General features: G+C 45.8%; 1 protein-coding gene across 9 annotated transcripts in view; it reads right to left on the bottom strand.

The window, feature by feature from the left end:
• TMEM164 (transmembrane protein 164) overlaps window positions 1-23282 on the bottom strand; it is a 158166-nt gene extending 134884 nt beyond the window's left edge. For 4 of the 9 annotated variants that reach the window (XM_012645607.1, XM_012645642.1, XM_012645623.1 and 1 more), the window contains exons 1-2: window positions 23191-23276; window positions 22209-22872 (exon numbers count right to left, since the gene is read on the bottom strand). In XM_012645607.1, the coding sequence (XP_012501061.1) occupies window positions 22209-22598 (390 nt within the window). In that variant the 5' untranslated portion in view covers window positions 22599-22872; window positions 23191-23276. Of the gene's footprint in view, window positions 1-22208; window positions 22873-23190 lie in introns of those variants that run through there. The other 5 variants (XM_012645636.1, XM_012645649.1, XM_012645662.1 and 2 more) reach the window with 4 other exon arrangements.
• Window positions 23283-24901: the final 1619 nt, after the last annotated feature.

Raw genomic sequence — 24901 nt, 5'->3', positions numbered from 1 at the left:
CCAAAATTACAACATATACATTAAAAAAGAAAACCAAAGGACTAGAGACTCTACAGAGTAATTGGTTACATTTCTGGGCTGTGGAGTCGGACTGCACATTATCTATGATTACATAGAGAGCCCAAAAGCATTCTCAGATAAATTAATTATAATTAACTTAAAAGCATTTTTAGCAAGGCTATTCGATACAAAAATGACACACAAAAATCAATTACATTTCTAAAGACCAGCAACTACCAAAATTACAACATGTACATTAAAAAAGAAAACCAAAGGACTAGAGACTCTACAGAGTAATTGGTTACATTTCTGGGCTGTGGAGTCGGACTGCCTAGTTTCTAATCTAAGCTTCACCCCACTAGCTGTGTGACTTTGGACAAGCTATTTCGTTGCTCTTTGCCCTACCTTTTAGAATTTTAGTGTGGATTAAATGCGTTAATACACATAAAACACTTAGAACAGTGCCTGGTACAAAGTAAGGGCTAAATAAATGTGAGCTGTTATTATTACTGTGAAGAAGTAGCTAATAAGCCTATTACCCAGGGCTCCAAGATCCTAACTATTGGACTGCAATACATCTTCAAGGTAAAGAGTTAAGGAGTTACCTGTCACAGGAGGCCAGTGAAACTCACTCATGTTTTCCCGAAGGCTGGGCACTGAACTCCCACACCCAGCATCCAGCTCATTACCCACACACCCTGCTGTCTACAGAGTAATTAGCAGAAGAACACACCCATTCTCTGGAGATTTCCACCCCAATTTTATCAACTCTTTAATGGGGAGTAAAAGTCAACAACTTTAAGCTTCCTGTGAGGACAAAATCCAGAGTTCCTAATGACTACTCTTCGTCATTAAAAGAAAAGGCAAACCCTTCAGACAGACTAAAGCCAGGAGAAGGTCACGAGGTATTAGAAGAAAGGCTATTGTTACTGGCTCTATTTCTTGAGGGGGAAGGAGGAAAACAGTAAGCAATACTTTTTAAACACCTACTATGTACCACACAGTGTTCTCAGGACTTTAGAAATATGAACTCACTTAATTCTCTCAATAACCTGAAGAGGTAGATAGAATTCTTAGCCCCATTTTACAAATGAGAAACATGGTAAGAGTGATTAGGTGACTTGCTTAAAGTCACACGGCTCATGAGTGATAGAAATTAGCTTCAAACTCAGATCTGACTCCAAAGCCCTATGCCAAGCCAGAAGAAGAGAAGAAATAAAGGAGGTGAGTTCCCGAAATGAAAGGAGGGTTGCGGGTACTACGTGTATGAGGTTGTGTATTTCAATTCTCCTTCTGAAACAAGAGGCCAAAATTAGAATGGGAATGCAGACAATAATTATGTGAATAGAAGACTGAAAGCAGCAAACCAGCAGGGTATCCAAGCTAGGAAGTACCCAGATGAAATGCTGGTGCCATTTCATGGCATGACTGAGCAATATTTAAAAAAAAAAAAACAAAAAACACACAGAAATACTGCCACTCTGTGGCCTCATCTCACTCGATTTCTTTCTGAAAACCAGGATATTCATAGCAGGAACATGCTCTCATATGAACTTACCCAGACCTAGGTGAGAATGAGGTAAAATCAACTTGTGATGCAGGGTTGGGAGCTGAATAACAACAGGATGTATGTGCAGCGTGGGTGTTGATGCCACCTGGTTTTTAACTCCTTCAGTATAGCAACAAGCCTGGGCTTACTGACTTAGCTGCCCTGACACCTGAGGCCAGAAATGCTGAGTATCCCAAGGGCTTCAACCTGGGACCAGTTAGCAGAATGTGAGCAGAAAACTAACATTTGTGCAACACTGACTATGTGCCAACCATCGTACACCTGTTAGGGCTTCTTCTGTCCCAAGGTAAATGATTTTGTTCCTGCTAGTGGCAGTACCTAATCTTCTCTGCTTTACAAGAAGAGCCTAGCGACATACATGAACAAGCAGAAGAGGAGAAAAGAGCCTGGCTTTGGGGACAGCCCCTTGGAGCCCTGCCTGATACAAGCTGATACACAAACCACCCAAAATAAGGGACTTCGGGTTCAAGAATGAACACACACACAAACACACACCCCCCCAATAATAACAACATACAAATATTTTTAAGATCAAAGCTACCGTTTTTTTTTTTTTTTTTTTTTTTTGGCAGAGTCTTGCTCTGTTGCCCGGGCTAGAGTGCAATGGTGTCATCATAGCTCACAGCAACCTCAAACTCCCTGGGCTCAGGTAATCCTCCTGCCCCAGCCTCCTGAGCAGCTGGGACAATAGGTGTACACCACCACACCCAGCTAATTTTTCTATTTTTAGTAGAGACAGGGTCTCAGTCTTGCTCAGGCTGGTCTCGAACTCCTAAGCTCAAGAAGTCCTCCTGCCTCAATCTCCCAGAGTGCTAGGATAACAGGCGAGGGCCACCGTATCCGGCCATTCTAACTGCAACATCAAATAGGTTTCATACATTACTAACCCTGGTGGTCCTGAATACAAGATCTTCTAATGACAAAATAGATAAATGAAAGTAAAGTACACTAGACCTACTTATCTACCTGCTCTTAAACTCCGTAAGGAGATAAAAAGTGCATGTAGAATCTGTTGTTTAGATTGCTTCTCTTCTAAAAACTACCACTTCCCAAAGCCCTCTTGCAAAACAGAACACAATTTTAGTAATTCTAACATAGAGCAATAAAATATGGGCATCTCATATTTAAGTGCCCTGTTACCGTTCTGCCTTTATTTGATGTTTACAAATATTTTTAGAGAATACAAATCCTGAAATTAAATAACAGCTACTTTAAGAACGCTAGTATTATCTGATGTGGGTAAAGAGCTAACTGAAAAGAAGATCCTTTTTGTTATAAATTCCCAAGGGAAAATGGAAGCAATGTGCAACCGGCTAAGCATGGTAAAACCATTTGATGTTAACTGACCCATCCAAGGTCTGTTATGTATTCTTCCCACTTTTGTGTTTCTGATGCATTCTGTCCCTCATCCTATTCTCCAATTTTTCCATTCTACCAGGAAGTAGAAAATGAACCAAAGTGTCAGCAAATATTAGAGCTGGAAGAGATCTTAGATACTAGCTGGCCCAACTCTCCCACTTCACAGAGGTAGAAACTAAATCTCAGAGAAAGGAAGTGATTTACTTGACATTGCAGGTGACTGGCAGGTCTCCTGATATAGTCCACCCAACACTGGAACAGAACTCTTCTGACCAGTTCATTATATTGGCTTGCAGAAAATTGGCAAATGGTTCTTTATCAATACAAAAATCTAACTGGTAACTTCTTTAAATAATAGGTTCTATTACCCAAGTAGTGAACAACGCTGGCTTTGCAGTCAGCCAGACCTAGGTATCTATACCAGGTTGGCCACTTTCTAGCTATGTGACCTTGGGTATGTTACATAACCTCTCTGAATCTTATTTTCCTCATCTGTAAAATGGGAATGCCAATAATACTATCTATACCACAGCGTGCCTGGCACATGGTAAGTATTCAATAAATATTAGTTGTGACTACTATCATACCCTAATCCTGTTTGTGTGGGGAGAGGGCACTGGGAAGAGTACCTGACTCTTCTGAGAAAGCCACAGACTTCGATCTAAATTTCTGACTTAGGAAGGACAGAGGACAGGGCCTAAAGAACCAGCCTGATGCTAGCATAATTCTCAGGCCCACACATAAGACCAAGAACCTCCTGGCTCTAAGGTAAGTTTCACAAACGGAAAAAAAATGAGCAACTAAGGAAGACAAGTCATAAACACATTAAGCTTAAAAAAGCCCCTTAGAAGAAGAAAAGTGTCCCTAATTAGAGTCCACAGCTGTTTCAGTAAAGGGAAAATTAGCCATCTTTAGGTCTCTTGGGCCTGAGCCAGTGGTAACCCATACAAGGTTTTAAGAAAGACTAAAATTCAATCTCCCCTCCCACAAACCATAAGGAAGCCTGGAAGCATAAAGCGCAAAATGAAATTCTTGTTAAAGTCTTAACATAGGCTATTAGGTTCACTTGTCCTTCAAATAAGACAGAACAGAATGTAATAGGACCATGAAGGGTGGCAGCCTGGCACACCCTGCTACATGCCCTGGCTCTGCCATTCCCAAGTGGTGTGACCTTGGGAAAGCAGCTTCCTGCTCTGGGCTGCTTCCCCCATCTTCAAAACAAAGGGCTTGAACTACGGGAACTCAAAAGCCCCTCAGAGCTCCAGCATTTTGTGGTCATAAATTCTGTATATATACCTGCCACCTACAAATGCAATAAGCAGACTATAAATGAGCCTTGATAAGTTCCCTGAGGATAGAAACCATATCTGATATTTCTTTTGTATCTCCCTAGTACAATGCTAGACATGCCAGGCCCAGAGTAATTACTTAATAAATGGTAAATGATCTAGATTGACCACACAGCACATAGCATATCATAAGCTCTTCGCATGGCAGGCAGTTCTCCTCAAACCTCCCTGCCACCAGACTTTTTGAATATGTCAGATTTTTAGCACCCCTGCGTTTTTAATAAAGAGAAGCATTGCATAAGAAAACAAAGCTCCTTGTCATATCATGTGACAGTGATTGAATACCTAGGTGCCAGGCACTCTGCTCAAATGGGGCAGATCTGGGCCCTAGTGCTGGCATCCATCTTACAAGCTGTATGACTCAGGTTGAGTCTGTTAATGCAGCCCAGTGCAAGGCCTGATAAAGGCAGCTACCATTATTAAGGAACTCCTGAATCTTATATCTTAGATTTCTCTTGACAGGTGAACAACTAACTAGCATGCATGGGACCAACACTTTACTAGCAGTGCGCCCCAAAGGATTTGGGAATACAAAGGAGGAAACACCTGTATTGAGATATTAATACAATACACACCCACACACACATACACGTTTCTAGGGGCCAGTTTACGCTCAGAACACATTTAATCCTGGCTATAGATTAGAATCACTGAGGAGCTTTTAAAAATGCCTATGTTCAGGCCCCAGCCAAGATAAATTATCTGAGAATGAGGTGGGGGGACAGGCACTGGTTTGTGTTTTACTTAGTGCTGCCACAAGTGACTGAGAGGTAGAGCCAGGATTAAGGACTCTGGCCTCCACCATCTCCACCTCCACTTCTAGTCCCCAACTTAGTGGCAGGCCCAGTAGAAGGCCTGGAAGCCTTCAAGAGCCACAAAAATTCCATTTCAGTCACTCACCAGACTATTCTCTGAGCCAGTACAATAATTCTGCCACTGCCAAAACATTTCTGGTGACCAAAATTTAAACAAAAAGCTGATTTCTTAAACTTCAGTTAGTTTAAGAGGACGATTAGCTAAGTCCAGCCTATGCCCCAATCGTTCCAATTATCAGAGGTTTAATTGGCCTGAGATCTCATGCTTTTCTGGAAGCTTCCCTACTTCTAAAATCGATATGTCATTTGTCCCTTCTCAACTGCCCTACTCCTTGCTTCATACTGATACTTCCACATGGCAATGCATGCTCCCTACTCCCTCTGCAGCTCAGTCCTGAAGCCATCATACACACACACACGCACAGATTTGCTTTTTTAATTCCTTCTTAATCAGCCTCTGCCTGCCTCTTGGCCACTTAGCTACTCTTCTACTTATCCCCTCCCCTTTCAGCTGAACTTCCTGGCAATGGGGTAACTGCTTCATTCCAGCAGTAATCTCCCCAGGCCCCCTGCCTCACCCCCACCAGCGACACAGGCCGCAAGACACCTGTGGCACCGCCTCCCAAACACATGATGTTTTGTCAGTTGCCAAATCTTCTCTTGTAAGTTGGCTTCCTTCACCCATTGACTCTCTTTTAGTGAAACTATTCTCCCAGGCTGCCAATCATCTCCTCTCTTTCTTTAAATATTTTTCTTAATTACTAAAGAAATCTGTAATTATTCCAAATTCAAACAATATAGAAATGTGGTAAGTAAAACTTGAGAGTGTGCCACTTTCCCTAATCACTCAGCAATAAGCACTACTTAGTATACATTATTCTAGACTTTTACAGTGTGCTCATAAACATGCACATAGAAAGGGGGGGTTGGTTTTCTAGAAAAATGGGTTTTTATCATACATATTGTTCTGTAACTTGGTTTTTTAATTTTAACAATATATTGTGAACAGTTTTCAAAGTGAATACAGACATCAGCCTCCTTTTTAAAAGCTGCACAACCTTCCTTTGGCTGGATTTACCATTCTGCTATCGATGTGTTGTTTCCCAATGTTCTCTACCTACCAACACTGATGCCATAAATGTCCTGGCATGTAACTCTTTACACATTAACATTTATAGGGTAAATATTTAAAAGTGGGTGGGGTAGCTGGCCACAGGGACCACTCTGTAAACACCAATTCTAACTGCCTCTCTCAGATCCTCCTTGGTCTCACCCTCAGCATTGCATGACAGAGGACCAGCTCCTGTTTCCTGAAACTCCTTCCTCTCTTGGGTCTCATTCCACTTCCTGGATGACTACTCCTTCACTGAATCTTCTTTCTGTCCCCGAAAGTAGATATTCCCCAGAATACTTTTCTTTTTCTCTCTTCCCTAGCTTGCATGATGCTCTTGTCTTCTCGAGACTCCTTTATCTTCTCTAAGCAAATACCTCCTAAATCAACATTTCTAGCCTTAAGCACATCTCAGTAGCCTACTGGACATTCCAGCCTCAATATCTCAAATATCTGAAGCTTGACAAATCCCAGATGAACCAAATGAACTCAAGACCTTTGTCTCTATGCCACAGTTTCCTCATCTGAAAAACAATGGGATTAGACTAGACTCAATTTAAAAAAAAAAAGAAAACAGAAGTCTTGAATGCATTAGAAGCTGTGGGGGATAGAAAAATTAATAACAACATAGACCTTGCATTCAGGAAACATACAATCTAAGGAGTGGGGAAGATATACAAACAATTACATAATACAAGGCAGAATAACATGCTACAGTAGACAAGAGTGGCTAAATCTGGCTTGGAGGCTTAAAGACAGCTTCACAAGAGGGAGTGTTTGGGCTGAGCCTTGAAGAATGATGACTAGCATTTGAACAGGAAGAGGACAGAAAGAATACTTCTGGTTGAGAGTACAACAAGAACAAAGTATAAACTCAGAGAAGCATGGAAGTGCACGGTGCACATGGGCTGGATCAGAGAGCACACGAAAAAATGTACTAGATGACAAGGCTGAAAAGAAAGACTGGGACCAAAATCATAGAAGTTGCTATCATAAGGAGCACAGACTGTCTTTAAAGGGTTTATCTATTTGCCATCCCTAGTCTATGTGCCAACTCTGACTGATTGATAAGTGGCTGCCTAGAATGCTATGCTAAAAAAATTTTTGAACCTACACGGAGACTCCGTGGGAAAGAATGCCTATGATTGATTACCATAAGTGGCCAGGGACACCATAAAGTGTATGCATCTAGGTGTCTGCCATCCCTGCTGAAACCAATAGAGAGTTATCAGAGGTTTGGGGGAAGGGAATGGCATGACCCAGCATGTAATTTACTTGTATCATTCTGACAGCAGTGTAAAGAACAGACCACGAAGACACCTAGAGGAGGAAAGATCAGTCAGGAGGCTTCTGTGATGAGTCAGATGATGATGATGATAATGATGTCATCATGAAAATGAACTTCGGCAGAGGAATCAAAGAAGAAAAGGAAGAGATAGATGCAAGAGATAATAAAAGAATCAAGATGACTCAGACTGTGACGATGAAAAGGAAGAAAAAGGGGGAATAGAAATGTATCAAGGTTTCAAGGGATATACCCTGGGTCCCTAGATGGACTGTGACGCCATTAACTAAAATAGGAGCACTGAAAGAAGAGTATCATAATGATCCTTGCTTTTCATTCCGAATCCCCCAACCACTTTACTTGGGATGCATGGCTTTCAAGCCCCCTTGAGTGCACTGGGAGGGAAAAAGCAGGATCTGCATTGCTTGATGGTCCCAGCATTTATACAACCCTATATATAAACCTACTTTTCTTCATTTGTCCAGATTGCCAAGGAAATAGCCATTAATATCCAATCCTAGAAACAATGGGCTAAGAAACCTTTGAATGTTCATGCTCTCAAAAGATGACGAGTCTTCTCATTTAGACAGCGCTTTCTTATATTCAAGGCACATGCACATACCATATTTCACTTGATTCTCATGTTTTCCCTATGAGGTAAGAAGGGCAAAGATCATCCCTATCTTACAGATGATAACAGCCACACTCATATTTACTAGGCACTTGCTATGCACCACTATTCTAAACACTTTACGTGTAGTCATGCCTTTAATTCTCATAAGAACCTCACAAAGTAGATACTATTATTATCCCCATTTTACAGATAAGAAAACAGGCCCAAAGACTTTAGGTATATTTGTCTGTCAATAAACAAGAAAAATAATGAACTTTGAAGACCAGAAAGAAAGAGGAGGGATGAAGGGAAGGAGAGAGGGAGGGAGAGAGGGAGGGAGGGAGGGAAAGGAAGGAAGGGAAGGAAGGGAGGGAAAGGAGGGAAAGGAGGGAAAGGAAGGAAGGAAGAAAGAAAACAAGCCCAGAGATGTCAATGAACTTTCCCAAGGCTACACAGTAAGAAAGCAGTAGAGCTGGGATTTGAACCTGGCCAGTCTGGCTCCAGAGCCTGTATTCTTTTTTTTTTTTTTTTTGGAGACAGAGTCTCACTCACTTGCCTGGGCTAGAGTGCTGTGGCGTTAGCCTTGCTCACAGCAACCTCAAACTCCTGGGCTTGAGCCATCCTCCTGCCTCAGCCTCCTGGGTAGCTGGGACTACAGGCACGCGCCACTGTGCCCAGCTAATTTTTTCTATTTTTTTTAGTTGTTTGGCTAATTTCTTTCTATTTATAGTAGAGACAGTGTCTCGCTCTTGCTCAGGCTGGTCTTGATCTACTGAGCTCAAGCAATCATCCCTCCTCGGCCTCCCAGAGTGCTAGGATTATAAGCGTGAGCCACCACGCCCCGCCCAGAGCCTGTATTCTTAACTACCACACTATATGTCTTTTTGTATAAGAAGACTGAGGCACAAAGAGACTACCTAACTGGTCAAAATTACTGTTTTGTCAACCAGTTAGTGATGAACCTACAACCAGTGTCCCAACCTGGCTAACACTTAATTCAGTGCCCTTTCTATTACTCTGCATTATTTACCAAGATGAATTGACCTCTCCCACAGGGCTGGCAAGTTGTTTTGACCTTTTTCTTCTTTGGCCTTTGTCGCCTCTGCTAGACTAAGGTTCTGGGTTCTAATTTTGGTCCCTTACTCTAGAGCCTCATACAACTGTTCACTAGGATCAAATGCAGGCCTCTATTTGGAAGAAGAAGGTGATGACCTCAGTTATATCCACAGCTGAGGCCAGGCATGGTGGCTCACACATGTAATCCCAGCACTTTGGGAGGCTGAGGCAGGACGATCACTTGAGGCCAGGAGTTCAAAACCAGTCTGGGCAACATAGTGAGATCCTGTCTCTACAAAAAAAAAAAAAAAAAGTAAATCCATAGCTGAATGGGTCCCATTTCCAAACAACCAATATACGGAGGCAGGCCATACTGGCCTCTCCATACAGGCTCACTGAGCACACATGTCTCTGTGGACTGGCAGCCCAGGGCAAGCAGCAAGCAACAGTGGCACTGGGGCCAGGCTCCTCTGTGGAAAAGAGGAAACAAGAGCAGAAAAGCAATTGAAAAAGAAGCTGCTAAACTAGTCAGGTAGAGGGATGACCTGCAGCCATGGGACCCTCACTTTCAAGACTATAATTGACAATGATGCTCGAAAAACACAAGATTTCTGTTTCTCTAATAGTGGGCAAGAACCAAAGTCCAGTTCCTTTTAGGGTAGAAGGAGGACACGTGTGGTATTATAGAGAGATACCCAACTGGGAGTCAGGAGAGCCAGCTCTGTTTTTATTTAGCTATGTGACTTTGGGCAAATCACTTTACCTCTCTGGTTCTTAGTTTGCTCATCTGGAAAATGAGGGAGGACAGAGAGGTGGACTAGATGATCTCTGAGATTTCTTTCAGCTCTAACTTGGTATCACTCTGCCATTTCAACAACCTGATAAAGTACTGCTAGAACATCCTGTGTCTACAGTCAACCAAAGAGGCAACAGCTAGAAGCAAGAGAAAGAAGAATTAGATAGAACAAAAATGATCATGTGGAAGGCTGCAAATGAGGTAATATAAAGGCAGTAGAGTTGGCACCATGCCTGGAGCATTATTAATGCATGCTTAAAAACGTTTCAATTGTTATTATTAATATCACTAACGTTTTGGGAAGTATACAAAGATAACCAAAAATTATAGTGAGCTCTTCCTCCTAAATTTGACTCTTTTTTGCCCACCTGATCCTGTTCCAGTTTTATAGCACTTGAAAGGTCTGAAGGAGGCCCTAAATGACCAGCTGTCCTTAATGTCCATGGATGGTTATGACCAGAAAGTGAGAACCCAACCCCAAGGGAAGAAGGGAAAGTGAAAAACGTAAGCGGCAGGAGCCAAGATTCATCCTCAGCTCACTGCAAACTGACTGTGGAAAGGGGGGATAAAAAAACAACAGGTGCAGACCACGATGTACTTTGCAAATTGTTTTTCAGGACAAACCCAAAGCAGGGAGTAAAAAATTTGGGAAGATGATCCTAGCCTGGTTTCCACATGCATCCATCTGAGCAAACACAGCACTGGCTGTGAGATATGCCCAAACACTACCCAGCAGGTCAGGAGACCCTGTGACACGGCGGGCTTCACATTCTTCTCCACAAAGCTAATGCAGCTTTGGCCTAAAGGTCACCCCTGACTCCCATGCCCAAGACAGTACCCCCCAAGAGCCCGTCAGGGAGGACAGCCACAAGGCCGGAGGAGGTCAATCAGTTCTCTTCCTTCACTGGCCAGAAACCCCATAAGCAAACAAGGAAACATGACCTTGGCTCAGAGCTTGCTTGCAGGGCTATTCTGAGAAGAGCTGAACTGGCGAGCAGAGTAGAGTGAGCTACCACACGACAGAATGGAGATCCAAAGGTAAAAGCAGCCCCTTTCCTTGGGGTGCTGATATTCCTTGTGGGACTCGGGGGCCCAGGAAACAGGGAGAAATGCCCATGTGAAGCAGCAGCCAGCTGCAGCAGCGGCAGCAGCCCAAGGGGCCAAGTGTGAAAAGTGCTGAAGATAATGAGGCACTTGTGCACATGACCCTCAGCAACATTCCTGCAGGGTACGGAGAATACAGTGCAGCCATGGGCAGGCATGCACACACTCAAGTGCCTGGAACTTAAAAAGGAAACTCTTAACAAATGCAAACCAACAATGAACAAGTGCTGATATGAAGAGGACACTTTATTATAATCTTCTCTAAGTCTTAGAAAAAGTGAACTTCCACAGCTAATTTCTACCGGTTGCTGTTTATTTGGGTTGCTGTTTGTTTTAGAAATGCCCTCTAAACCAGCTCCTCCCAGGGAACCAGGATTATCACAGAAAACATAACCTTAGCCTTCTCAATTCTCCCACCCCCAAGACTAAGAAACTGCCTATTTACCCACAATGCTTGGGAATATGCCCAGAGAGCTTCCAACAGCCTTGGCAGGGTGGGGCACCCCCTCCACCCCAAGGCTGTGAAGTTACGTGACCAAGGCCTACGCCAGGGAAGGCTGTCCTTAAAGGGGGCTCTCCTCTAGTGACTGGCAGCTTAGGCCCCAGAGCACAGTCTACTCTACAGCTGAGTAGCTGATCTTGAAAAGGAGAAAGGCTTAAGGCATCTCAGAGATGTAGAAAGAATTGTTTCCTTTTTTTCCTGTCCGTTTCCTGGTGTGTAAAGCAAGACACAGTGAAGTCTGCTCCTCCTCAGCAGCACATTTTCCACTACACCATGCTTCTCCTTCAGCTGAGATACAGGGTCCTCCTGAAAACTGCCTTTCTCCCAAGGGCTCTGGGAGTGACCCATTCTCCTCCAGCAATTACCTAACTCTGGTAAAAGATGGCACTAGAGGAAGTTGCACTAGAGGAAATGAATGAAAAAATAAAAAACAAATCTATTTGCCTGTCTCTGCCCACCTCCCCCCAAAACCACTCCTTTCATACTTCTGTCACAGACTTGCTGGTTTCCTAGACTGCCAATCTCAAGACAGCTTGCACCCTGGAGCCAGCCTATTGATGAAGAGCAGTAATAATTAAGCCAAGAGGCCCTGGAAAGCCAAACTTCCTACCAGTGACAGCCACTCTCCAAATTTTTTAGAAAGGACTGGGGGATTTAAGGCAACCTTGACATTACCCACAAAGCTGTCCTTATGCCTAAAACAGCCAAAGAACCCTGTTCTGCAGAGATCATTACACGGGTGCTAACTTCATGGAACTAATATTTCTGCCCACTGCATGAAATGAAGATGCCAGGAAAGCTTTTCTTGGTTGAGATTCTCAAAGGCGCCTTCCTGTATCAAATCTCTACCATCTTATCCCAAGCTGGAAGTAGCAGCCATAGTGAAAATGATGATGGTTGTCATCATTGCCATTGTCATCATCATCATCATCATAGCTAAAATTTATTGAATGTTTACTATGTGCCAGATACTATCTGAAGTGCATTATTATTATTTTCTCATTTTTCTCACTTAATCCTCACAACCCTGGTATGATTATTCCATTTTACAAATGTGGGAACACTGGCCCAGAGAGATTAAGTCACTTGCCCGGGGTTACGCAGCTAGAGATAGGATTTGAACCCAGGCCTTTATCACCCTAGAGCCTATACTCTTTTTACCCAGTACACAAATGTTGCCCTGAAATATACAGTAGTACTATTACCATTATCAAAAACTGCTAACATTTATTGAGTGCACACAATGATTGAGAACTTCTGCTAAATGCTTGATTCACTTTTTTTCATTTAATCCTCACAACAACCCTATTTGGTAGGTATTATTATTATTCCCATTTTACAGATAAGTGAAACTGAGGTTTAGAGCAGTTGAGTAACATGTCTAAAGTCACATGGTGATGGAGCTCAAATCCAAACCCAGGAAACATGGTCCAAAAACTCTATCCACAAAGCTGAACTTGCATTAGGAAATGGAGGCATTTCTACTGCCCTACTTAGTCAGGATCCCTGCTGTGTCCCAATCCAAACCTACAGGATCCCAGCAAGAATCTGGCAGGTACATGCGAATGAGGAAGCCTGTCTAGCCCTTCTGTGTACACACCAGCCACTCAGATCTGATTAATCTAAGAAAAGAGCATCAAAACTCTTTCTAGAAGTCTCTCCTCACCCCCATTTTCCCTCAACCTGATTTCTGAAGAGACTACCTCACCACCAACTTCTGCCCAGAACATCTAATAAGTGTTTACCCAGGGATCCCAGAGCCATAGTTAAGGGCCTTAATGTGCAATCTGGCTCTGAGCCTTATTTAATCAGCACCTGAATGAAATGTCTCTTTGCTAGCAACAGCCAGAGCACAGTCAGTCAGCTTTCTGCAAACGCAGCTGGTCAACTGGCAAAGGAAACTCAATTCACAGGCAAAATATATCCTGAGTTTATACCACTGCTGGCGTGTGATGGAGATAAGGAGATTAAAGGCATCAGGCTAGAATTAGGATGGGCTCAAGATTCCCTTCCCCTCCAGATGATCTCACTCCTCCATCTCCTACCTACCTAAACACCTGCCCATAGGGCACAGCTTGCACTGTTTCTGCCATACAGACCAATCCTCTCTGCCCTCCTGGCTCCTACCATCCATTCCCTTCCCTCAGAATTACCTGGCAAAGAACAAGACTCATGCTACCCTTCCTCCCTCTGGCATTTCCTCCAGCAGCTACTAGACAGGAACCACAACCAATCGAGAGATCCTCCAAATCCACTCCTTCAGGATCTCAGGCTGGGAACAGGTCCAAGTGCCTTGACACACCATGCACTGACAGTGCAAGCCCTGCCCTGTGTAGCTAGGAAAGAGTTGAATAAACACAGAGGACAGGTACCCTGAAGAAGAGGGATCCTCCCCAGGCCTTCAGATTAACTTCTGTATTTAAGCACGCTGGAGGTGGACTTACATTATTATGACACCCTGTGGGTCAGCCTGTAGGGTGGCAAGACACTGATAGCCCCAGTTCTCCTGGCCAGGGTTATGGGAGAGAGAAAAGGCCAAAACCTGGGCAAGCAACGTGGGAAAGGCCACCTGCTCAAAAACACTAGACGTAGTCCACCGATCAAGTGGAGGGTAGAGATCAAGTTAGGGTAACATGCCCTTTTTAAAACTCATCCTCTCCTGATGCCCAGTGGAGTCTGTCCATAAGCCATTCATGCTTCAGTATGAATCTCTTAAATGGAACTGCTTTCTTCCTAATTCCCTCATGGATATCACCTCCTCTGATGGAATGGGCATTTTGAATCGTAGAAAGGATTGTTTAGGAGCTTGGAGTACTCGGGAAGGAGGCAAGCTTGGATGGGGTGGGTCAGGTGAAGAGACTTGGAAACAGGGAAGGAATATGAAAAAGAAAGGTAGAAAGACAGCATCTCATGTCACCTGTTCTGCTGTGGACCTTAGTTGGAGCAGCACCCATCCCATGAGCCACTAAAAATCATCTCCTAATTGCAGATGGGATGCGCGCTATCTCCCCACTTCCCATATTTAATGTCTGTACGCTTACCTCAGCGCTCTGTGCATCTGTCCGTGACAGTGTGGGTGCTCCTTGGGATGGCACAGAGAATATTATTCTCTATCTTGCAAGTCCCCTACTGAGGATTCACAGGCGTCTGCGGTTCACTCATCAACAGCTCAGAAATGACAGAACATTCCTAGAGTTTTACTTGGTTTGCCAAGGGAGAAATAAGAAGAACTCTACCCCTGATAATAATACGCAAGTGGCTCCAGGTTACAGTTGAGAAACTTTTCTGTGAAAGAGGAAGCCACTCTGTGCCTTTGCACATTTTGTTTCTTATGCCTAAAATTGCCTTCGTTCCTCCATCACCCAACAAATTCCTACTCATTCATACACATTTATTGAGCACCTACCTGAACCAGTGTCTGTTCTAGGCACTAAGACAGAGAACAAGAAAAACAAGACAATGCTCTCATAGAGCTAACATGCCTCCTTCATGAGCCAGCTCAATTATCACCTCTTCTAAGAAGCTTTCCTTAACTGCACTAGAAAAAAAAAGACCCTCTGTCCTTTACGCTTTGTTCAAATCTGTTACTGTACATGTGATGTCGTAATTTAGTTAAGCTGTTTTCTTGTTTGTCTCATCAAAACTGTGAGCTGAATGAGGGCAAAGATTGCCCTCTTTGAATCTCTAGTACCTGGCACCAATGTTTGGCACACACCAGGCCTTCAATAAATGTCTGTTGAGTGAATGCAAGAATGAATAAATTCCCATGAGCATTTAAAACAAGAGTCCCACAAACAGAGAGTTAGCATGCAACAACCATGTGTCAACATCCCTCTTGTCAGTTCCTGCAGATCTTAGAGACTGGAAGGGAGGGAATGTAGAAGGACTGAAAGGTGATAAAAGAGGCCTGGTTGAAATACTCCATTGACATAACTTATAGTCACCAAACAAGCCACTGGAACTCTATAGCTACCTGAAAACACATCTCACAATAACTTGGGGCCCTCAACCTCTAATGTGAATCACACTCCTTAACACTTACATAAACTGAGGTGCTGCTGGAATACTAAATGTCTTGTCTATGGGCCGCCCACACTCACACCCATTGGGGTGAGCACTTAAACCAACTTCCCACCTAATACATCAGCCACCAGATACTGTCTCTCAAAATGGAGCCCAAGGCTCACTGCCATTAGAATCACCTGGGAGCTTGTTAAAAATGCAGATTCCCATCCTGACCCTAGACCTGGTCAGAATCACTGTGGAGAGAGCCAGGCATCTGCACTATAACAAGCTCCCAAGGGATTCTTTCACAAGGTTTGACAAGCACCACCCTCCACGCCCATAGCCTCTTTGTGTCTACTCAGCCAGTTACTGGCAGGAGAGGAGTACCTGAGACAAGATCCTCTCAATTTAACCAAAGATCCAAAAGCCCGAGAGAAGCTGAGAAACCTGGTTCTTCTTGTGGAGATTATTTCAATGACGCACGATGACAATGAGCTATCCGCTGAAAAATACAGGAGAGGAGAAAGAGGAAAAGTGAGTCACTGGCCTAATAACATCTTTTTTTATTTATAAGATATTAAAAAATCAAGAGAAGAAAGTTGACATGTCCAGACGTCAACCAAGGGATAAAGACCAAGAAACAGCATAATTTCCTGATTGGAATGAAAGCGAGCAGATTCTTTGGGCTGAGAGTGGGCTGTGGTTCTAATAACCAGTTCTATGTGATGGAAATTCTACAAAAAGATGTGTGAGCGGGAGCTAAGACTGCCTCTCTATTTCAAAAAACAGGCAGGAAGATTCTTTTAATGGGCACAAGAGACATAGGAACTGTGTCCATGAGACCTCAAGGGAACATAGACAGGGCCACCAGCGGGGAAAGAAAAAAGAAAGCAAAAAGACAGCTCCGTCAGTCAGTGATTATCCAAGCACACATTAAACAATTAATGTGCATGTATTCAGCTCTGCAAGCAGTTACAAAGAAAAAATCCACTATTCCTTTCCTTAAAAAAAAAGAAATGTTCCCGCTAATAGTAGAGACTGAAGAAACATGCAAAAACAAATGACCTGGCCAAACACAAGATCATCTACATGCATCAAAGGTATTTGTTAAAGGGCCCAATATTCTGAGAAGGATTCAGAGGGCTAGGAAAAGACAACAGTGTTGCTATTAATACAATGACTAGAACAACTGGAGTCTGGTGAGGCTCACCTGGAAAGGTTTCACAGAGGAGAATATTCAGAAGAGTATTTACAGAGGGGAGGAACCCAAAACAAGTCCCATGAAGACTAAGAAGGTAGCACATCTATGGCAAAAGGAAAAAAATCCAAGGAGCCTCTGAATCATCCCATGAGTAGTAGCCAGCAACATACCAGTACTTAAAAGCTAGCGCAAGGCTGCCTTGTCTTGACAGGTGCAAGGCATGAAAAGGCTAGGAAGTAAACCTTTCCTCCCCGCTTGGTGCAGACTGGACCTCTAGTAAGAGTTACAGTGTCCAGTTTTATATGCTGTGCATTAGAAGGCTATGCAGACACGGGCAAGGATCCAGAGAAAAGCAAAGAGAAATGATTAAAGGAATGGCTTCTAGTAGCTATCAAGAAAGGTAAAAAGGAGTTCAGCTTTGTCAGTCTCTGAGTCAGAGGTAAAACTACATTGGTCATCTGCTAGCTTTGATTAGCTTTGCTCAGCTTCTCATTAAGAGACCACACAGTTATTCAGAGGATTAAAATGCTTCATTTCCACATGGCCCATTTCATGACGAAGACTGAGATAGGAAAAGGTTAAATAATTTGCTCAGGTTCCCATAGTGAGCCATGAACAAAACTAGAATCATAATTTTAAATCCCAGGGCTGTCTGGGGGCTGTTTAATCCACCAATCCACACCACCTCTCTTTTTAATAAATACCCTCCAAAGACCATAACAATGAAAGATGGAAAATTTTTCTGCAAATTTCCTTGGGGGGAGAAATAAACTAAAAAGGAACGTCATGCCTCACTGCCGAGGCCCATATAAACATCATCCCTGTGTGTCCCCCTGGAATGATGGCACAGGACACAATCCATCTGATAAGCTGTCAGCAGATGGCTGGATCCCTCATTGTACCCATTACCCACCGACGTCAATTCCAAGCAAGAACAGTAATCAGTGCTCCAGACAACAGATGGGGAATGAGGAGGTGTGTCTGGTCTGAAGTCAAGGGGGAAAACAGAAAGCCAAGTTCCTCAAATCCATCAGGTTTCCTCTAAAACAAATCCATCACATAGCAACTGGAACACACCAGTGTGTATTCAGCAAGTTGCAAAGGGTGTCGCCAAAAGCTCAGGACTTTTTGAGTATAGCCATTCTACACTTTTAACAAGGAGGAAGGAAGTAAGAAAATCACTGCACCAAAAGGAGGTAAGCTATATTTGGTGGAAATCAGATGTCTACTATATTGTAAAGACTACAAAATCAAATAGCAGCGGCAACTCTAAAAAAGGATGGGTCTCAGTGTTACTGGCTCAAAACCAATGGCTTGGGGCTAAGGGGTTGATAGCACCAATTATTAGTTGCCAAGTGTCCAGCCTGGCTGGATACAGCCTGCCTTGTGCACATTGACATCGAGGGTTAAACGGCGTATGTTGCGCCCTACTAAGTTCAGTGTCTAATCAGATGTTGGCACGAGCACATACAGCACCAACAGGAATTGGACAATTAAACAGTACATCCAAAATGGGATCTTTTTGTTAAATTTCTAAGACAAAAACAACATAACTGGGCTGGTATCTCCCTTCTCTCTCTTTCGGATGCCACTCCATCTCCCTGCTCTCTTCTCGCCCACCCCCCCTTCTTTCTCTCTCTCTCGCATTCTCTCTGTCCTTCTAAAGGATAAACTTTTTTACTTTTATATATTAAAAAAAAACATAACTGTACTCAAGGAAGATAACAGGCCACTAAGTTAAGACCACCAGTCTTTACAAACACAATCGGTCAGACTGTTGTGGCATTTTAACGCATCTGCTAAGATTTAGAAACTGCAGGATTTTAAGACATAAATGGCTATAAGAATCTCTTCCTGTTAAACCCAGATTCCCACTGTTGGCAGCTCAGTCACCTCTGCCACTAACTTGCTGGGTGATTTTTGGTATGCAGCACAATCACTCAGTAACTTCATTCCCTGTCACCCATACCTGCCAAGATCATATGCAAAAGACTGGCCATGCTTGAAGAAATACTTACTACTGGTATAACTGGTAGACACCATTGATATTTAGCGAAGGGTTTAATAGTGGTTTGTTAACTTTGGTGCTTGCTGATCTTGACAGCCCTCAAACATCTCCGGCTTGAGCTTATCTATGAGATGGTGCTACCTATACATGCCTATATCAATCTACGGTCCCAGGGCCTTTGAGAAATCAGACAAGACCAAAAAGAAACCCAATGGCAGGAATATTAATCAGGAACAGAACTCAGACACAAGTACTGCCCTTCCTTATGCTACTAAAGTTGGTAGTTACCCAAAGGCAGCATGACGATGACGAGGGTCTACGTAAGAACTTGAGAATGAATGTTTTGCAGACTGAAAAATGGGAGATGGGGAGACTAACCAATTTCCCTCTAACTCCTCCACTTCCGGCTTCAAGCAATAACACCCTCATTATAGACAAACTTACACTGACTGCCTGAGGAAGAAGGCCTTTCTATGAAGACAAAATTGAGTCATCCTGTTGCGAGACACACATCAGAAATGTCTCTGCTAAGCTACCCCTTTCGCTTCAACTAACATCTCCCTTTCCTTATTAGTACTTATAAATTCCACAGAATTTATGGCTATAATATAGCCTAATTCAGCTACTTCACTTGCCAAAGCATTTCTTTGTACACAGTATCTCCCCTTTGGAATATGCACAGTTACAGGAAACATTTTAACATCATTCTCCAGGCCTGAGCTAATCTATCACAACTCTAAATATGATAATGCATATGAAAGTGCCTTATAAACACTCAGTGCTAGATAAATGTAAGGTATTATGGTTATACGAACTATCATTAGTCACTGCTGCAACCAAGTCAGAAAATTGTTTCCAACCATCTGCTGTTAATTTTTTTTTTAGGACTCAATACATCAACTTTTAAAAATCCATACATTCCTGCTTCCCAAGAAGAGCCATATGGAGGGTATAGAAAGTTGGAGTCATCAAAGGCCAGTTCTCCCGGCAGGCCAGGGGTTACTACTTAAATAATACAAAACGGTGACTTAGGGGTAAAAGGCAAAGGACTGTAATTCAGGTAAGTCTCAAGAATTCCTCAGCGTGGCTCTGTTCTTTGCCTCTACGCTACAGCTTCAGGGCTTCGCTAAACATAAGACAGTAGAAAAAGCACGGGTGACAGGAATCAGTCCATAGTCCCTCAAACATCCATCTCTCCCCTCAGTGCCATCATCCTCTGCATGTGTCTCCAAGAGTGGCCTGGTCAAGTTTACTTGACTAAGCTTTACTGGGGAGATACAGGGAGCAAAAGAAGAATGGGGACTGGCCACTTGACCTCTGCGTCGCAGAAACTATTAATAGCTTCCTTTTTCCGCACAAGGGGTCACAAGCATTTCAGAATGGCTCCCTGTTGCATCCCCATCTACTACTTACAGAGAAAAGGATCACAGAACATTGACTGTCAAGAACAAGGAGTGCAATGCAACTCTGCCTCATTTACAGATGGGCAAACTGAGACCCAGGAAGAGTACTTTCCCCAAAGTCACACAAGTAATTAATGCCAGAACTAGGTCCCCTGCGTCTTCTAAAAGCCTCTAAAAGTCTTTCCTCTAAAAACCATGGTTCTGCCAGGTTTGACATCATCACACCAGCGGCAGCCCCAGTCAGGCTGAATTTAGTCTTTTGGTGACCTTCTAGATATGTGGTTGCAAGAGGCCTCAAGACCCCTTTGCAGAAGAGGCACCCTCTGACCCTCACCACCTGCCATCCTAAAAAAGCACTCCTATCCCAAGAGCCTCACACAGCAGCGGCTGAGATGCGTTGTTTCCTCTCATTAACAAAAAGTCCATTCATAAAAAAGAAAGAAAGAAGACTGGCTCAAATTTACACAGAAGGTCTAGCTGGGACAGCCCTGGACTTCTGTGAATGGCATCACTTCCCAAGAAGACCTCTCTTAAAAAACGCTACCCACTCCAGCCCCTGCTTGATGCTTACAGCCACCCAATTGAAAACAGCCTCTTTATTTCAAAACTATCCACACCTCCTTGCCATATCTGCAAGAAGGGAAGGGGCCAGAGGTGATTTGCCACATTTTACAGATTGGGAAACTAAGGCCAGGAGCCTGCAATCAAATGAGTTCCTAGGAACTAGCAAGTATCCAAGCCTCGAGTAGACAGTACTGTGCTCATCTGCCTTGGCCTTCCCAAGGGACTGCACCACCACTTGCTGCCACTCCTGAGGGATTGACAGCTTGCAACCCCAGGGAGGATGGGCTTGCTTCCCAACCCAGATGCTAATTCATCTTTTGGCTACAGGCAAGTGACCTCCCATCCCTAAACCCCACCAGGCCTGTAAAACAGAGATAATAATCTCAACCTACTGCCCCAAGCAGGCTTGTCACAAGTCTCCTGAGAATAACCTTCCTCCAACATAAAAGCAATAAAGATGCTAATGACAGGTTTCAAAACTGCCCCTGAATAAAACACACCAGGTTTTCCACAGCCTGAAATCTAAAAAAGACTCAATGCTTTCCCCCTCTCCTCTTCCTCCTCCTCTATGATTTTATAGCTTTAGAACATCTCTCCACACAGGCTGAGTAGAGAAAGACAGTCTCACTCTTGGTCCTCACCCAGATTATTTTTATGTACCTGGCAACTTTCCTTTTCAATCCCATTTGTTTTCCTTAGCACCACTAATGGGTGGAAGGTGGGGAGGTAAAGAAATCAGCTCCTTGAGTACCCCTAGACCATGAGCACAGGAGACAGAATGGGAGTGATAAGATGGAGAGGTTTGCAAACAATAAATACCCTCTCACCACAGACTGAAATGACCAGAGTTCACGAGTCAGCCCGGAGCCTGTTTCAGAGCGCACTTAGTAGGAGTTTGGTGCTGCTCCAACGCCTCAGAATTCAAAGGCAGACCTCACTCAAAGAGCATAAACTCCCAAATGAAAGCGTCATTAAGAGAAACCTATAAAAGTATTTCCCCAAAGTACCATAGTGTAGGTGAGGAGGCTTATGTGACCACCTCCAGGAAAGAGTGTCACCAGGCCCCTGGGAAATTAACTACCACAGAAGGCAAGGGGACTGGACCATGGTCTACAGATGTGATGTGGAAAGGGCAACTGGCTGGGGCTGGACTTCCTGCTTACGAAAGGCCAGGGCAGGGCAGGGCAGGGCAAGGCAGGGCTGGGAGGGGAAGGGCAGCAGGAGTGAGTGCCAGTCGTTCCTAGGGTTCAGGTACACAGTTCCTCACCTCCACTGTGGGGCTGACACATTGTGCCCAGGTGAAAGACAGCCAAATCTGAAATTGGCACAAAGGCAGCCACTCATTGAAAAATCATTTTTAAGGGTCCCACTTCCCGCAAGGATGAGGTGCTGTACACTACTGAGTGTCCTGAGCACACAAATCACTCTTATCACTTAGGCTGCCCAGGAAAATGTCAACAGACTCACATGCATCATGGTGACCAGGTGACAAGGGTTGAGCAGGTAGATGACGGTCCTGGTGGCGAACTTAAAGCCCACCTCCACCCCGAAGGTCAGGCACAGGGCTACTAAGAGCAGATTCTTGCTCAGGCTCTCCTTGCCTTCCTCTGGCCGCTGGGTCACCTGCTCTGGCTGGCTGCCACGGCCACCCCTACCGTCCTCCTTCGTCTGCCTCAGGATGTGCCGCAGGGCCACCAGGATCTCCAACAGGGCCAGGGTCAGGACCACCACACTTTCCAGCAGCCGCTGCTGCCAAGAGAGGAAGGCAGCACAGTCGGGGCCCCCATTGCCTGCAAAACTGGGGTCCACGCCCCCATAGAGCCAGTCCAGGAGACTTTGGTAGCTATACCGGGACATGATGCAAAGTGGTTCCCCTTGACCACAGTGCCGGAAGCAAGAGCAAGATGGAACACGAGCCCAGAAGGTTGCCCGGGTGGTGGACCATGTAAGGAGGGCACACCCCCACACCCCCCTCCAGACACCCGGGCACCTAGAGCAGGGGAGGGGAAGCTACACGCGAGGCCCGGGGTAAAGTGCTGGTTCTAACTTGTCCCCACGGCTGTCTGGGGAGCCCCCCGCGCTTCTCCAGTGGCCACCAACGAGGCAGGGTTGAAAGGAGCCGTTGGCCAATCTAAAAGGAAGGAGAGGAAAAAAAAAAAGGTCTCAAAGAGGCAATTGCATCGGGAATTAGGAAGCGGGCGGGGGTAACTAGCGAGGGAAGAAAAGGGGAACGGGGGCAGCGGCGAAGCAAGCAGGGGTCAGGGGAAGCCGGAGGCCGAGAGGGTCAGGGCGGGGGCCGAGGGGACCCGGCAGTGCCGCGGCAGCAAACCGGGGGCAAAGGGGGTGAGAGCGAGGGGACACGCGGAGGCTAGGAGAGGAGCTAGCGGGGCCGGGCAGGCGGGGAGGGCGACGGGGATGGCAGGGACGCCGGACTCCTCGTCTCACGCACTCGCCACTGGGGGATCTCTTACTCCTGCAACCGCGTGGCCTTCTCTGCCCCCAGCTAGCAACTTCGCCGCCGACGGCCCCTCCAGCCAATTTAGAGCCGTCCCGGTCCAGCCTCCCGCCCCCGGGTACACCCACGAGCCCCCAGCTCCACCCTCTGGCCCCACACGCCCGCCCTCCGGGCAGCACCACCCCCAGCCCGCGGCCCGCCCGGGACCTGCCCCCCTCGCGCAGGCAGCGGCGGGAGGAAGCTGGAGAGAGGGCGGGAGGCCGGGCCAGCCGGGGGCTGGGCTACGGCCGGCCCCCTCCCTCCGCCCCGGCGCCGCATCTTCCCGCGCCTCCCGCCTGGCCCCCGGGACTGGCCGCTGCGCCCCTCGGGGCTCCACTCACCGGCGGCTTGGCCCGCAGCCCCGGCTCTGGCGACCGCTCCGCTCCCGCGCTCCCCGCGCCCCGGCGCTCAGCTTCCCTGGCGGCAGCCGCCGCCGCGCACGGCTCCTCCTCCCCGTCTCCCTCCCCCTGCTGGAACCGCGCTCGCTTCCTCCTTCTTCCCCTCCCTCTCTCCTCCCCCTCGCCGCCGCCGCCGCCTCCTCCCTCCTCCCCACCAGTTCGGACTCTGCCCCCCCGACGCCCTCGGGCCACTGCTACCCCTCCAGGCCTCCTTCCCTTTTCTGCGCCCCGCACTCCCCCCACCGGGGCCACCATTCACACCTCCCACCCTCCCTGGTTCCTGCTCTCCTTCCTCCTCCCTCCTCCAGCTCAATCTCCGCCTCCTTCCTCCCTCTCCTCCCAGGCCTGCCTCGTCTTCTGCACTCTGGGAGCCTGCACGCGTGCACCGCCACCCTCCTTCACAACCCTGCACAGAATTCGCCCTGTTCGCTGGCTCCGCCTCCTATGACTCGGTTCTTCAGGGCACTTCTTGGTATACCGGGCACACAGTAGGCACTTAGCCGGCCCTCACTAACTTCTGGTGGAATGAATAAGCCTGTGTGGTGATGGGCAGCTTGGCTTTGGGGTGTGTGCTGGGTTTGGCCGCCTCCTCTTTGCGTTTCCTCCTCTCTGCCACACAACGCTAGACTCCTACGAGACCAGAAAGGCGTCTTCTCCCACCTTTCTAGCCACAGCCCTACTCCCCACTGCTGTGCCTAGAAGCGAGGCTTCTTTTCCCTGCTCTTCCCCCTCCTGCTCTGGTCTGGTGTTTTCCTCTCTACGTCGGACCACACGGCCCACCCCTACCACTCCCTCTGCCTCCCCTCCTCCTCCTTCTCCTGACTCACCTCTGTGCTAGGCTAGCGGGAGGCGTAGAGGCTTCCCCGACCTCTTTCCCTCCCCCCTCCCTGCGGGAGAGCAGCTGCTTCCCAACCTCCACGTGGAGAGGCCTGCCAGGACAATGTGAATGCGGAGGGCCAGGTCAAAGCCCCAAACCTGGCTACAGGATAAATACCCTGATTGAAACAGGGCCCCCTCTTCGTACCTGCTGCTTTTTACCCATCCACTGTGTTTGTTTTTCTTGAGACAAGCCAACAGGAAAAGGACCCTCTCAGAATCTACCTTATGTTGATTTAATATTTATTGAAGACTCAGGATGAGTTAGAAGAATATCCAGAAAAACACAGTTAGGCACCTTGCCTAGAAAACACTTTCGGATGTTGGCTGCAAGCCAGGCTCAAAACATAAAACACAATCTACTGTACTATCAGGCCATTGCCCTTCCATCC

This window comes from Propithecus coquereli, unplaced genomic scaffold (genome assembly GCF_000956105.1).
Source record: "Propithecus coquereli isolate 6110/MARCELLA unplaced genomic scaffold, Pcoq_1.0 Scaffold104, whole genome shotgun sequence".
In the NCBI taxonomy this organism is placed as follows: Eukaryota; Metazoa; Chordata; class Mammalia; order Primates; family Indriidae; genus Propithecus; species Propithecus coquereli.
Note: the sequence above shows the minus strand (reverse complement) of the source record. Positions and strands in the feature narration are given on the sequence as shown.